The sequence below is a fragment of the Sebastes umbrosus genome, chromosome 12 (genome assembly GCF_015220745.1).
Source record: "Sebastes umbrosus isolate fSebUmb1 chromosome 12, fSebUmb1.pri, whole genome shotgun sequence".
In the NCBI taxonomy this organism is placed as follows: domain Eukaryota; kingdom Metazoa; phylum Chordata; class Actinopteri; order Perciformes; family Sebastidae; genus Sebastes; species Sebastes umbrosus.
In genome coordinates, this window is record NC_051280.1 from 14,047,496 (window position 1) to 14,063,112 (window position 15,617).

A 15,617-nucleotide genomic window follows, 5' to 3' on the forward strand; every position below is an offset into this window, starting at 1 on the left:
ATTGCTTTACATCCAGCTTTTCAGACAGGCAGGCCTCTAATAAGTAATTTGGGATTGATCCTCTACCTTTATAGGCACATACAGCTGTGTATCATCAGCGTAACAGTGGAAATTAACTCCATGACTATGTGTAATTTGGCCAAAAGGTGCGATGTATAGGGAGAAGAGCAGCGGGCCAAGAACAGAGCCCTGGGGTATGCCATATTTCACCTCAGAGTATATTGATGTCGTATTATTAAAAGAAACACACTGCGTTCTTTTGGATAGATAAGATTGTAACCATGCAAGAGCAAGCCCAGAGATGCCAAGTTTGTTGTCCAATCGGTCAAGGAGTATACGATGATCAATAGTGTTCGAAAGCTGCTCTGAGATCCAGTAGTAAAAGCACAGAGGTGGAATCTGAATCCATGTTTCGGAGCAGATCATTGACAACTTTAGTAAGTGCAGACACCACTCTTTCTAGTATTTTAGAAAACAATGGAAGGTCGCTAATTATTTAGAGATTTTTTAAGCAGAGGTTTAACTACGACAGTCTTGAAGCTAGTGGGGACATGCAGTCGTAAGAGACAAGTTGACAATATAGAGCAATGGTCGGTCCCAGAAATGATCAGAGATGTTTAAAAAGTTAAATATGGTAAGGGGTCAAGGAGGCAGGTGGTGGGTTTAGACAATGTTTCAAGATTGACAGTCTCAAAATGTGTAAGGACAGAGACTAACTGGTCTGTAAATTCTGCAGGGCAATATTCATATGTCGAATCCCAATGCCTGGCTATATTAACAAGCGTTTATCCATTTGATCCACTGAGTATTATTGTGTTGCATCCTACAGTATGACGAAGGGTTTTAGTTTCCATGTGACACATACTGAAACTGTTAAATGAAACAAAGTTACAGGTAGGTGGTTGGGGTTGGTGGCAGGCTGACAAACTGTACACCCAGCTAAATGTGCACTCAAGTGATTACAACAGTTCATTGTTAAAGAGGAGGGTCACTCAACCTTATCGTAATTTGCAGTTTTTTGGAAAATGATAAGTGTCTAGAGTGCTGAACTACATGCTAATTTTCATTATGGTCATAATTGTTTTCACATTTTAAAATCACAAATAGACCTATTATGTTAAAGGGGAAAGCAATTTATCCGTCTCTCGTTCTTTTTAAAGCTATTGTCACTGAAGAGTAAAATCAGGCTCCGCTCCATTGAAGAAGAATGGACGACTGAGTGTGTGGAGTCATGCTAAGTTAGGGCAGTCACACTAAATTAGTTTGCTTGTATTTCAGCATTGCTGACAGGTAGCCTGTGAACAAATCTTATTTGTCTTCAAAGGAGCCCTCACCTCAAAAAACAACAGTGTCTGTCATTTGTTCAAATGCTTAAATACATTTTTTATTTGTGTATTCCGGACAACCAACCTTTTATGGTTGTGGAAATAATTGCTGTCCTGTCTCAGAAACAAAGGTGGAAAGAGCATGATGCTGTGTTAATGTCACAAAACCACTTAGGGAGGAGGGTGAGGTGGGTGGTTGGGTGTATGAAGTGTCTGACTCTGACACCAGAAAACATGGCTTGCATCCAATGTTGAGTCTTTTAACAATAGCCAACCAGCTTGCCTACACTTAGCCAAACTGTAACCACAGAGGTTAAGGACCGGGTCTTTTTAAAATGCAATGACGAAGTGCTTGTCGCCAAGGTACAGTCTGAGGGCTTGATGCATCAAAGCCAGAGCCGCACTTTTTTGTCTGAGGTCAAAACTCAGATTTTACATCTCAATGTCACGTTTATGAGTCAGCTCATCAGCCTTTGGCTTTAGAAAACTTTTAGTGTATACAAGAACGTCAATATTAGATGATTTCCATTTTGTCCAATGCCAACATTTTTTACTTTTTGCGCTTTAGGCACATGGCAACTATGGCTGAGGTTAGGAAAAGACTGTGTTTACGACATATATTGCAACCCGATCTCATGGGAAGGTGTTTAAATAGCACGCAATTTTAAGGACATTCTGCGTGTCACAATAACACATTTTAGGCTTTTGTGTGCCGAGGAAAGCTGCAGTGGGTAGAAGTATACCCACTGCAGCAAATCTGATAAACAAAAAGTTATTTTTATAAAACGGTCACTATATCCTAAGAATAGTGCATGAGACAGGTAATCTGAAAAAAACATCATGTGCCTAATGGCATCTGCAAGATTTCACAGACTGTATAAAAACAACAAATCAGAGCCGAGCTGGAGTCTGCCATCTCTGAGCAGCTGTCAATCACTCGCAAACTCCGATCAAATGGTCAAACTAGGCAGCGCTGATCAAATATTAAACAATATTCTGTTACTATAATGCCTATTTCTTGCCTCAATTGTTTCAGAAACATCTTGAAGTGTACTGTTTAGCTGTAAAATGAGTACGTTTGTGACCCAGCAGCCATGTTGAGATCAGTTGAGGAATACCAAGCACCAGCCGGAGCACAGCCAATAGGAACGCTCTCTCTGAAATGACATGTGATTGGCCAAAGTCTCCTGTCTCTGGCTAGATTTTCTAAAGCCTGAAAACATAGCCATGAGGAGGTGTAAAAGCCTAGTTTTCTCTCAGAACACTTGAATTACAATATATGCTGAAAGGTGGATTTTTTGCCCAATGATGCCAAAATATTTTGCATACTGAAGCTTTAACGACATCATTACCTACATTAAGTAAAATACATATGTAAACAATGTCACATAAGTACAGAAAACACGTCACTAACGTAACTTCAAAATAACTCAACAGGGTTAGGGTTAAACTTAGGGACACGAACAGCGGTATCGAACACCAGTCCCCTGGTTGAAAGTCCTGTGTTTGCTGAACACCCACACAGGTGTTGTCAGTTCTCCTGCCTGATTAGACATCTGCTCAGGTTGAAGGGGGGCCAGAGCTTTGATGGGAATTCATTGGGTCACAAATCTTCATTTACCAAAAAGAATGATAAAAGTGTAATTTGTCCCGCCCTAACAGGTTCAACAAAGGTAACAGGAGACTCAGGAAGATGCCACTCAGTTAGTCTGTACACACCCACACAGTCCTGAGCAGAGCTCTAATCAGCCAGATTAACTGAAAACACCTGTGTGGGTTTAAAGCGGCTTTAGGGAAATATTGTGGTTACGGTTAATAAAAATAACATTAATTACAGGTTGTGGTGGGATACTAACGCCAGTCTTAAGCATGAAATGAATGTGCTACACCTGCAACAACCCTGGGATCCACACACCAGTTTCCTACTTCGCCACATAACTGGATCACTAAGTGTTGGCACTGAATGTAAATTGTGAGGTGCAGATTTGTCCAATATGGATGTAATTCCAAGGGATACTTGGACTACAGGTGAAATATAGAGTGATGTTGTGGTTTTAGCTGACGTGTGTCGCCTCACTGTTTTGAGCGATGCTCGTTCATGTCTATGTAGAGCAAGCACAAGCGCAAGCCCGGCGCTGACTTTCGTTGACTTAAGGTGTCGCAATTAACAAACATTTCTGATTCTTACAAACAGTCCCTTTAATTCAGTTTTACAACATGTTAGGACGTGTTGCTTTTAAATTTCACTTTCACTTTGTGTAGTAGGCCCCTAATGACCCACATCTATGGGGCTTATATAGCAACTGATAACACCTATTTAATAGCCTGATAACGGTGAACACATTCAGGCTACATCCACAGCCATCAACAGGTCTGAACGCTTACTGTATATTCTAAAGGCTGTCTCAATCTGAAAGCAGCCACTTTTGAGCCCATAAATAAACTCCAGAGGTGGGCAGCAGGTGTGTGGGATCTGTCAGAGTGACAATGTTCTGTCAGTCTGTCAGTCTGTCAGTCCGGTGTGCCTGCTGCCTTTCACCGGGTTGCTGCAGCACGTGGATGGATGAGCGAATGCGCGCCTCTGATTGGCCAGTGCGCGCCGCTCCCAGCGGGAGAGCACTGGGCTCCCTACTTGTCATTACTGTTGCTCCGATTCACATTCACAAGCCCATGAAACACCGCTGGGCTCAGTGTGACAGTCTCTCCGCTCGGACTTGGAATTATTCTCACATTATTTAAAGCAGCAGCACTATGGAAGATCCCATGTATCAGATCATGTTCGGAGAGCTCGGGGACCTGAATTGTAGTTTGATTGATGCTCTCCAAGACACTTTTTTGGAAAACGCTTCATTTTCATTTCTGAGCACTGATGGTAAGATGGAGTTCCTTTTTCCTTTTTTTTTTCTTGTTCAGTATTGAGAGGTGTTGCGTCTTGGATACTATAATCGTGCGCTTTTTCTTTTATTATTAAGGTTTCTATTGCAATGCCACAACGGATGAGATAGGAACCTGCTGGCCGCGGAGCAGCACCGGGAGGATTGTAGAGAGACCCTGCCCTGAGTACATCAACGGGGTGAAGTACAACACAACCAGTAAGATGTTTTAGCTGGCATGGCAAAAGTTGTTTTCTGCATTTCTTTGGATGAAAATATTTTTTTACAAGTTTTTTTTGTTGTTGTTATTTTTTAATAAGCACAACACAGCCAGATGTGCTGGCTGTAAAAGTACAATTTAATTTTTTGGGTGAAAATGCAACATTCAGCATTCAGCAAACGTCTTAGTTGCACTGTAGATGATGTGTCATGTTAAATTGGTCTGTTGAATCCCCCTTCTGCTCTAATGGAGAGCATGTGGTGACAGTGAATCTCAATGATCATTACACCTTGTGTCACTGGAACAGCTGCATCACATGTGTGCTGTTCATCAAAAGGACATCAGTGATATGTGATTATAATTCTTGGTTCTTATAGGTTTGATTCTTCAATCAGATATAGGAAAACTTGGACAATGTTGAGATATTTGTAATGCAGTTTTATGGAGAAGAAATATATATTTAAAAAAAACCTTCGGTGGCAAAATGCAGTGTCAGGGAATATGAATTTGCAATTAGGGCTGTCCTCGACTAACACTGGATTTAATTGACTTTTGATTCATGAATCTTTGTTGACTAAGCCCAAAACGACTGATTAATCGACTAAGAGGGGGCTGCCCTATTTGCAATAATGGTCAACAACCAGAGACATAATTCAATCATAAAAAGAAGAAATCCATCACAGGCAGTCATGAACAACAGCTTTAGCAGACCAGAATGCATTGCAGTCTGTTATTCTGTAACACACAGGCTTGTCAACCAGGCAGCACCATTCTCCGGCCACCTAATCTGGTGCAGACTTGAGTTCACGAGGTCTCTGCCAATCACATATGTTGTGCTGAATCTAGCCTACAGACATTTCAGGAGGCTGATTTTATTTATGGCATTGAGCTAAACCACGCATGTCATCATAGAGCTCATCAGCCTATTGGTTGTGATGGTGACCTGATGGAGATGGCGACTGTTCTGTATTCAAATAATATTTAATGTGTGGTTTGGAGCACCGACTCTGGTTTGGAGTCAGCTGTTTGTCTTTTAATCAGCTTCACATCGACATCAAGTCTCGACACCAAGTTGCAGCCAAAGTCACTGCATGGCGCTATCTGTAGTTCTCAACAAAAATAACATTTTAAACTTGTTTTTTTTTTCAACAGTAAGCTGAAGGTATGTTTTTTTTATCTGCTGGCTTGAACGACTGAGCAATTCCATATCCAATCTGTGTTGGCCAACAGTTTTGAGAACAGCACCCACCACACAGACATTGTCACATTATGTAACTCGTGTATTAATCATAAGACCGATGAAGTTGTTGACACAGTGAGAACAGTAAATTGCAGCATTCATTTCAGAAAATAACATCAGAAAATACCTCCTGTAATGCACCCAGCGTAAGGGTTCAGAGCGACAGTGTAAGAGTGTGCGAGGCAAGACTTTTCACAGATGTTATCTCTGTAATAGACTCAGGTGCAGTGTCATTACCCACTAACCCCCCCCCACACACACACACACAGACACTGTTGTCTGCCTATAGTCTCCTCTCACTGTATTGATTCACCTTTTGCTCTGCTGGTGCTCACAATGCCCCCTGCTGTTAACAGGTTTGACTAATCAAATAGAAAAGAATGAGAGCAGGATTCAAAGAAAAAATAACTCTTTTCAGGAAAACTAAGTCACATTGTTGAACAGATTGCAGCTCTGAGGTGGAGTGACACAGGTGACAGATGTTTTTGTGCAGTTGTGTAGGGCCCATGAGTACGGTAATTATTATTAAAAGTGTTACTTTTACTACAGATTGGACCATGAACAAATACTTTGATTTCCCTTGTGAACGGGCCTTTCTCACAGCAGACATTTTGACTTGTCATAGTAGGAAAAGCACAGGTGTTCCTTATAACACCAACAATGTGTTCCAGTGAGGGTGATAGTGAGCCAGCATGCACAATACCTAGGGTGACCAGATCCCAACAAACCAAATACGGGACGAAGAGTATGTTAGTGTGGGACACGTTACCAGGGCTGAGATGTAGTCTACAATTTTGATATAATATCTATCTAACTTATATAATAAACATTTCTATTCTGCCCCTTATCTTGTAACATCTCTACGCTTTGTCCGAATGCATCCATAGATCTGCACATCTCTTTTTGATCCTTACGTTTCTTGTGAGACTCACATGAACTGTGTCGCTTCATGACGTATTCCCCCTCTGTGAAATGGAAAAATAACTGGCAAATTTCACAAAAAACTCTTGAGAATGGCCTTCCACCGGCTTATAAATACTTATAAGTAGTTTCACAGTCTTTGCTGTAGCTGCTCTTCCTTTTCTTTGTGGTAGTTTCCATCATATTCCGCCTAAATCTGCATAGATTGTGACTTTGCGGTGACTCGCAATTTTCTTCGTTAGGCATAGCGTAGCAAAGACGGTGAAATGTTGACCTGCACTTGACCCAGGTGTGCGCAGTTTGACAGCAAACACAGCGCCGTGATGACAGCTTTCCCTGCTTTCTTCACAGCTATTGGATAAAAGCTAGATTTTAAAAAAGCGTCTGTCCTGCAGTGGTTTGACTTTTGAAAACTAAAGCCAATGAAAATGTGGGACATCGTCTCAATATGTGGGAGGTGGGACAAGGGATAAAAATGCTCTGCAGTCCCTCGTAAGGTGGGACACCTGGTCACCCCAATGATACCAGGACCCTGAAATCAAAGCCGCTACATGAAATTCAGCCATCATTAATTTCATTATGTACACCTGTACTTTTCCTACTATGACAAGTCAAAATGTCCTCTGTGAAGAGGGCCTATTAGAGCTCTCAGTGTCATTGTATTTTACATTGTGAAAGAGGTTTCAGGCAGGGAATAAAGCAGGGAAGACTACAATGGGTTTTACAGTTTGTCCACCGTGCAGTCACATGACTGAAAGTATTTTACAGCTCGTTTCATGCACTGACTGCAGTGTCTTGGGACTGTCAGCTTTCTCACTGTAGCGGAAGATAATAGACTTTTTGCATCATGGCATTTTGTGTCAGAGCCACTGAGGCAGACTTGATTGGTTTAGCTTTCTCTGATCGATTGTAACACAGGAATCATGCAGGAATTATAAGAGGCTGATGTAAATTTGCTGTATGGAGTTTTTAAATGAACTTTTGATCATGTTAATGTCTCTGTAGATTATGGCAGCGATGCATACCAGCATGGAGTCTTTGGGGAGGTTGATGCAGCGGGATGTGTTTAAACATTGCATACTGCTTAGCATTAGCATGCACTAACTGCATGTACCAAAAACCGAGTCTATGACCCTTACAGTCATTGAGGTATAGGTTCAGAGAGGAGGCAGGGTTTATGTTAAAGGAATAGTTCAACATTTCGGGAAACAGGCTTAATCACTTACCTCAATATATTAAATGAATGATACAGTATGTGTGTTGAATGTTATGCATAGCTTGCTATCATGTTTTTTGCAACCAAATCTAATGGAAAGTGTATAAATATCACAACATTTTAACATGATAACGTCACGTTGTTACAGTGAAATGGTTGCGGTTATGTTTAGGCAATAAAACTACATCAATGGCCACAGTTAGGTTTAGGCAACAAAAACACTTGGGTGGTTGGGCTTAAAATAATCTACATAAACTAAGTAAAATACGAACTTAAACAATGTAACATAAGTACGGAAAACACGTTACAAACGTCACTAACGTCACAAACGTCACTAACGTCACTAACGTCACTAACGTCACTAACGTAACGTAACTTCAACACTTTGGGACACTGACAATAGTCTTGAAAGTCTTTTGTTTGTTGGACCAATCCACCTCCCCTTCCACCCACCATAAGCGGTCTTTCTCACTATTTATTCTGCATCGCTAGCTCCGAGTAGAGCATATTTATTATTTATGTGTTTGCATTGCAGTCAGTACAGACTACATGGCGTACACATGACGAGCCATAAGCAGCAAAGGCGTTGTTATTGGACATGAAGTGACTTACAAATTACCGTGCCATTCATATACCATTTTGTGAGCCATTTCATTGTGTCATGGACAAAACACAATGGACAAAAAAAAAAAGCAGATTTGATTTATTTCCCCAAAGACAGAATTGTCCATGTTAAATTGTAAGGACATTCAGTCTGTTAACTACACTGTATTAGGTGTGAATGCATTAGTGGGACAGTAGGGAAGCCTTTACAAAACTCTTAATTGCATAATTCATACTTAAGTCACGGGATGCTGCATGTTTTTACTGTACAGTAAAGTGACACTGGAGGCGAGTGTCTTCATTCTGCTGGGTCACATTAGCAGTGCCCATTTTCAGCTACGGAAGAATAAAAAATTAAAATCATAAAATAGGTCAGACTAAGAATAGAAGTAGGCCTTAACATCACACGGGCAGGTGTTAATTAAAACGGTGCAGTTACACACAGAGTCTGAAATAAGAAAAATCATTTAGTGTGAAGCTACAGCTCAATGTTTTGCAAACTAAAACCTAACTGGAAGTGTGTTATTAAGCCACATACAGTATCTGACCTATGGGACTATCAATAGATTGTCCTCCATTTGCCTCCTTGGAATGTCTCAGAGCTAAACATTTAATGCTACAGGCCTGCATATTTGAAAAGCATGGTCTTGAAATATAACACTAGCCCACCTTAAGGTGAGCTAGTGTTATATTTCAAGACAAGCCCCTGTGCTTTGTATTCCCAGTTGTTGAACACTAGGGGGATATAAACTCTATCTTGCGTCTTTTCTGTAGTACTTCAAAATCAACCTCTAAGTTTAATGTCAGCAAAATGTTGCGATCCTGTTAGAAAAATCTGAGGTTTCACAGACTACACAGGCCTGTTCAGGTGAGGGGCTGTAAATTCCTTTCCATTTCTTCAAGCTTATATAAATATTAATATCTGTGCAGAGTGGCTTAAGAGGTTTATGCATTTTTAAACCTTCCTGTGTCCCTTTTTTTGGTGCATTTATTCAGTTCTCTGGTTTACATGAAATGCACATCACCGCCACAGTTGAATTGTTAGATGTAGTATGAGGTCATTCTTTGTCACTACCACTAACACTGTGATGCGTTTTCTGTCAAGCCTCGGGCCAGACTAGATGGAATATAGATGAACGATATCAACACCAACGTGTCAGTTTTTCAAATTCGAGCCGTATCTGTGTGACCTGTGTGCTTTCTCCATTCAGACTCTCTCAGAGTTAACAGTAATTATTCAGTGAATCACACTTCTTATTTTAGTAACCTCATCTCATCCCTGTGTGTCTCTGTTCATTGTCACAGAGGCGCTGTCCTGTCAGCACACTGTGTACCAGTCTAGTCAACACAGCTCAAAGTCAGGATCGCTGTTTGTACAATAGAACTTTATTGATTCTCTTATCAGGATTAATAAAGTCAGAGACATATCGGCGCCTTGGTGTGTATCAGGTTCAGAGAGAGGATAAGAGCTGCTGCGGCGTTGGGGATACAGCTTGATGCTCGATTTGAAATTAGATGCGAGTCTGTTCAACATGACCTCGTCTGTCCAAGGCAAACATGAAACTGAAATAGAGCAGTGAATAAACAGAGATCTGCGTCACAGTCAAACATGAAAATGGCAGCTTTCTCGAAGTTCATGCATAGTGCGTCTTTGTTGTTTTTTATCATTATGTGTGAGGAAACACCTAACGCCTACATACTACTGTAGTTGCAATAATTTAGACGCTTTATTGGAAAGATAAATCTCTTATTAAAATTGTTCAAGAGCCACTAGTGACACTGGAGGACAGATACGTGGGCACAAATCTTTTGTGAAAAAAGTGACCGATGTGATGTAGATTGTTGGGAGGTGTGGTTGTGTAACTGATCAACGTACTACAACTCATACAACGGTTTGTATGATATCTTACGAAGAGTTGTTGAGCATTTTTCATGCGTTTTCCTTCAAATGTCCAGCAACATGCAATGTGCATGTCAATTTCTGCTCCCTCTTTTCAAAATAAACTTCCGTCTTCACAGGAAACAACTTAGTTAGGTTTAGGAAACAAAACTACTGAAGTAGGTTTAGGAAAATATCATGGTATAGCTCTGGAAGTGGCGCTACTTAAGTGCAGAAGTAATGTGACAAATAAATCAACATTGACTTCTGGTTTCACACTGGACATGAACAGTGGTCTCCTGGGCAAAAGTCTGGTGTTTATTGATCCATCCATTCACCCTGCGTTTGTCGCTCTTTATACTTTCTGGTTCACAATTGTGGATTACATATTAATTGATTTTGTCGGATATATACAAATTACAGTGCATTACTTTTTGTAGACTATGAACAGTGTATGAGAACAACCTTGGTTGGATTTAAGAAGTTACGAATATTTACCCAAGCAGTGCAAAAGAAATCCTTTCGCTTGTCAAAAGCTTACTCTTGTGTACCGTCAGCATAACCTAATGACTCACAGATGTTTACCACTCAAGTGTGACAACAGTCTAAATATGTCCCCATAGTTCAATTGTGGAGGAATCATATGAAACCCATATTTCTACCTTTAAAATGCATACAGGGACTTGCATGTACAAAGAGCACAATTAAAACTTGATGTATTGGTTTAAAATCTCAAACCATGTAACATCTCATGTTAGACGCTCATCCTGCTGGTGTGATTGACTTCCCATGTGCTGTTTCTCATGCAGAGAATCACTCACCTCTGGCTGTTATAACTGGTGCTATTTTACTCTCCAGTGATTTCACCAAAATCTTCTGTAAAATACCTCCCCTGCAGTGTATGTACCCCCTTGAAAACCTTTGATCCACTTGTCCACGCTGAGCGGTTAGTCAGTCAGCAAATTCGGGTCAGCATGTGTGTAGCAAACATTTCACTAGCCATTGAACACCAAGTGCCCCAGAGGGTCCAATCACCACCACCAACCCCCCCATGGCTGCACACACCACTGGCTCAACATCCACAAATACACTACAGTACAAGACATACCACTATACAATAGGCCCTTTTCACAGCAGCCACTTTGACATGTAATAGCAGGGTAAGCACAGGTACAATATAATCGATCAAATTAATCATGGTCCCATTCCATTTATTGTGTTACAGCCATTCCAGTGAGCCAGCAAGCACAATACCAGGGCCCTAGCCAACCCAATCTAACTCGCCAAATACCGCCGATTGTGAAATCGACGCACGGAGGCACCCTTTAGCAAGAGCATGTGACAAACCGGGCTTTCAGTTAACTCCATGGGAAAAAACACAGTTTTTTCGACGGTCGGAGCAAGTGAAGTAGTATGAATAGCGTGAAAGTCCACTCAGGGCAGTGGGAGTAGTGGTGGATGGGTAAAAAAAACACAAGTCTTTCAATTAAGGATGCACTGATCTGACTTTTTCAACTCCTGATACCGATAGCGATAGCTGGGCTTTGGATATCGACCGATACCGAGTACAGATCCGATACCGGTGTGGACTTTGTAAGACAAAATGTGACTAATAAATCCTTAGATATACATTTATTTAATTGTTCTTTCTCATTAAAATAATTAAATCTTACATCAGCAACTTGGTAAAAAATCTACAAAATTAACAGGAATTACATTTAAGTGTTAACCTTTTTTAATGCAGTAACAAATAAGTCAAAATTTAAACAGGAATTAAAATTCTAGTATATAAAGTATATAGTATATAAACGTAAAATTGAATTGAATAGATTGGACCCATTGTCACCGATATCCGATCCAGTATCGGTGCATCCCTCCTTTCAACCAGGAAACCGTTGTTCATATCCTGTGTGAAACTAAAAGTAGGGTTGACTTATTTTGTCCGTCGTTATTCATGTGACTCGTCGGTATCGTCAGTCCCGTAGCGTCAACCACAACCGTTTCTTAACCCTACCTAAGTGGTCGTGCTGCCTTAACTTAACTTCCTGTGAAAACGGAAGTTTATTTTGACAGGACACTATCCATGTAACGAGCGTATATTGGCACGCCGTCCCTGGTCCGTCCAAAAGTAATGCAAGAGGGTTACCCCGTGCGTCTGCCTCCGATGCCGAGGGACACTGACCAAGCGGCAGTATTTGACGAGTTGGGAGTGAGAATGTGTTGCCCTGGCAATTCATTACACCTGTGTTCAACCTGCAATGACATGTAAAGTGGGCTGCTTTGAAAAGGGTCTACACTCACATCCATGGTTACTATGGTTGAGGATGGAGATCTTAGCTTTTAGTTTTGGGTATTGAGTTAGACATGTAAGTCAAATCCCAGTCTTATTGTTTATTGTCCCACTTTTTCCACATTTCCATGTTTTCCTTGCACAAAATAATGAAACGATGGATTGTCCATCATCGTCCAATGATAATTAGTGGTATTTTATAAACGATCACCTAAATTGTTACACACATTCCATTGTTTTTCTAAAAACATTTAAATGATTAAATTCCTCATCTCAAACATGAAGCGTCGGCAGTCACATGTTGTTTTTCCAAATGACACTGTAATTATCAGGATACAGGGTTTGTTATTCATTCAAATCAAATGTGTTGTCCTAGTAGGTGTCTTCCATTCCTTCCAGCTCACCACCTTCCCAAATTGCTGTTTTTCACACATCAAAACTGTAAAGACGGACGCAGCTTGCTTGCTAAGAGAGCTAGCCTAACTTATCAGCACCTATTAATAGAGGTCTCAGTGGTATTGAACAACACTTGGAAATCCTTGCAGTGCTGAGGCCACTCGCTGGTTCGTGACTGCCGCCGGTGTTTTCATTGTCAGACAGGTTTTTTTTCTTTTCGACAAAAGTTTAAAAATGTGTTTTTGAGTGTAACCTCATTCAGTTACCTCAACGGCTGAGGTATTAAAATATATTCATCTTTTTCATTCCCCTCAAGCTAAATGTTTGTTTTGCCTGAAATGAGGCACTGCATGCCCTCAAGTCTAAAGTCAGGGAAAAAAAGTCTCCTCAAACACTACATATTGAAGGTGGATGATTGGTTGCAGACTGGAGTTTCAAGGTTGTCTTTTGGCAACACAAAGCACTCGGTTAAAGTTAGAAAAAGATCATGGTCTTGGTTAAATTTTGCGAAGTAGACGTGACATGAAGCACGAGAGTGGATGTGTTGACTTCTTCAATATTCAAGCAAAAGCATAATCTTCTCTAACCTTAACCAGGTGTTTTATTTGCTTAAACATATAGTCACATCATGTGGACAAGAATCTCAATCATCCACCCCAACCTCGCCCTCATGGACTTTGTGCAGTATAAGGATGTCACAATTCCTGGATTGGAAAACAAGTGTAATCCAGTGCAGCAACAATGTTTCCCCCAGAAAGTGTTGAATTACAAACATGTTCCCATCCCAACTTGTCACATACTGAAGCTTTGTCAGGACTTCTTGGCGTCACTTTCTGGGTAGCCCAGTGCATCAAACTATGGTGCTCCACTACGGTCGAAGAAAACACGTGGTTAATGTTGTGAATTCAAACAAAAACACTTGTCTAGGTTTAGGAAACAAAACTACTATGGTTAGGTCTAGGAAAAAAAATGGTTTGGCTTAAAATGACTGCGTTTTTAAATAAAAGTGAAACTTAACGTTGTGAACATGGGACATGACATTTTTCTAATTTTTATCCTTCATAGTTTTAGTCGACAACAACTCAAAACATTTTAGTCCAGTTTTAGTCACCAAAAAGTCATTCAATTTTAGTAAAAATGTTTTCTCTCTTAATTTTGTCATCTTTTTTTTTTATTTAATCTTAGTCCTGTTTATTCATCAGATTATATTGAACATTTAGTCAAACTTATTTCACATAAAATTTTATCTTATTATCTGATGAACAACACATGCTGAGTGCTTAAGAATGCAGCTTTGCAGTTAGTTTGAGTCGTCTTGACTGTGCACATTAATGATGCGCTGTTATGAGAGCCAGTCCGCCCACCCAACATGTAAAAATATGCCCCACCAGGGTCATGACATCGTGCATTATCGTATGATTATATAAAACTCCACAGGATAGATACAAATTAATTGCTTGGTTTTAAAGATAATGGTCAGCCTTGGAATAGTTGTTTGTTATTGCAGCAACCTGCTATAAATGACTTGGATAAAGTGCCTATAAAATGTGACAGCATCGCTTGCTTTTTCACTGTGTAATGTGGTATAATATGGTCTCATTATCCAGACACGCTATCCTCCATGTTTGGCTTGTTAGTTCCCCTCAGGGCCACACAGACTTGCAGCTCACATCCTTTTGCTCATTTTCTCTCACCAAACTGACTTCAGTACAGCTATGAGGTTTGACAGGAAACACACAGGCAAGTGTTTAAATCCATGGTCTACAATTGTAGTTATTCTTAATGTGTCATTGGGGCATGAAGAGAAACAGGAAGCCTTGAGAGACACAACTGTGAGTAGAAGTTACCCAGCAGTTCTTCCTCCGTCTCTGTTGGCCTGTCTGCTTCATGGCCATCACTCACGGCGCAATGCTTTTTAAGAGAGATTCAGTGCTATTCCCTGATAAACAAGACGAGATAGTCTGACAGTTCACCCCCTTCCATTTGTTGTTCATCGTGTGATGCTAAGATGTGTGCAATGAGGCTACTAGTCATACATGTAGTCAAAGCTTTATTTGTCATCTTCCAAATGATCAAACTGGATGTTGAAATCATCAAATCTGTTGTTGAAGGGCCTTAATTCATTAATTTTAATGAATCAGCAACAATTTTGATAATCGTTTTAGTAATTTTTAGACATTCTGTCTAACAACAGGTCTGTTGGTCTACCACTTTGGCCCAGAATATTGAATGGATTGCTATTGACATTTTGTACAGATATTCATGTTGCCTAGAGTTTGGTGATCCTATGGTTTTACCTGTATCGCTACCATAAAAAATCTATTCGATGGATTGGCATAACATTTTGTACACACATTCATGGTCTCCAGAAGATGTACTGTATCCTACTGACTTTGGTAATCCCCTGACTTTTCCACTATAAAGCTCTCATTTGTAGTTTTAAGTGAAATGTCTCAACAACTATTGGTTGGATTGCCAATGCTATGGAATTTAGTACAATCTAAATTGTATCTATTTAAGGTTTTACCAATAATGATACCACAAAACAAAGTCATCTCCTGGGATACAGTGATATCAAGGATTATTTGGAATGTTAAAAAACCCAGAACAAGATATATTCTGTCCAGAGCTGAAAATGCAATAAAAGTTAAAGT

At 40.2% G+C, this 15,617-nt stretch overlaps 1 protein-coding gene across 1 annotated transcript in view; it reads left to right on the forward strand.

Moving 5' to 3' along the window:
* The first annotated feature begins 3,973 nt into the window (after nucleotides 1–3,973).
* Nucleotides 3,974–15,617, forward strand: part of LOC119499220 (corticotropin-releasing factor receptor 2) — a 38,553-nt gene continuing 26,909 nt past the window's right edge. Inside the window, 2 exon segments of the mRNA XM_037788475.1 lie at nucleotides 3,974–4,197; nucleotides 4,298–4,417. Of these exon segments, the coding sequence (XP_037644403.1) occupies nucleotides 4,077–4,197; nucleotides 4,298–4,417 (241 nt within the window). The 5' untranslated portion in view covers nucleotides 3,974–4,076.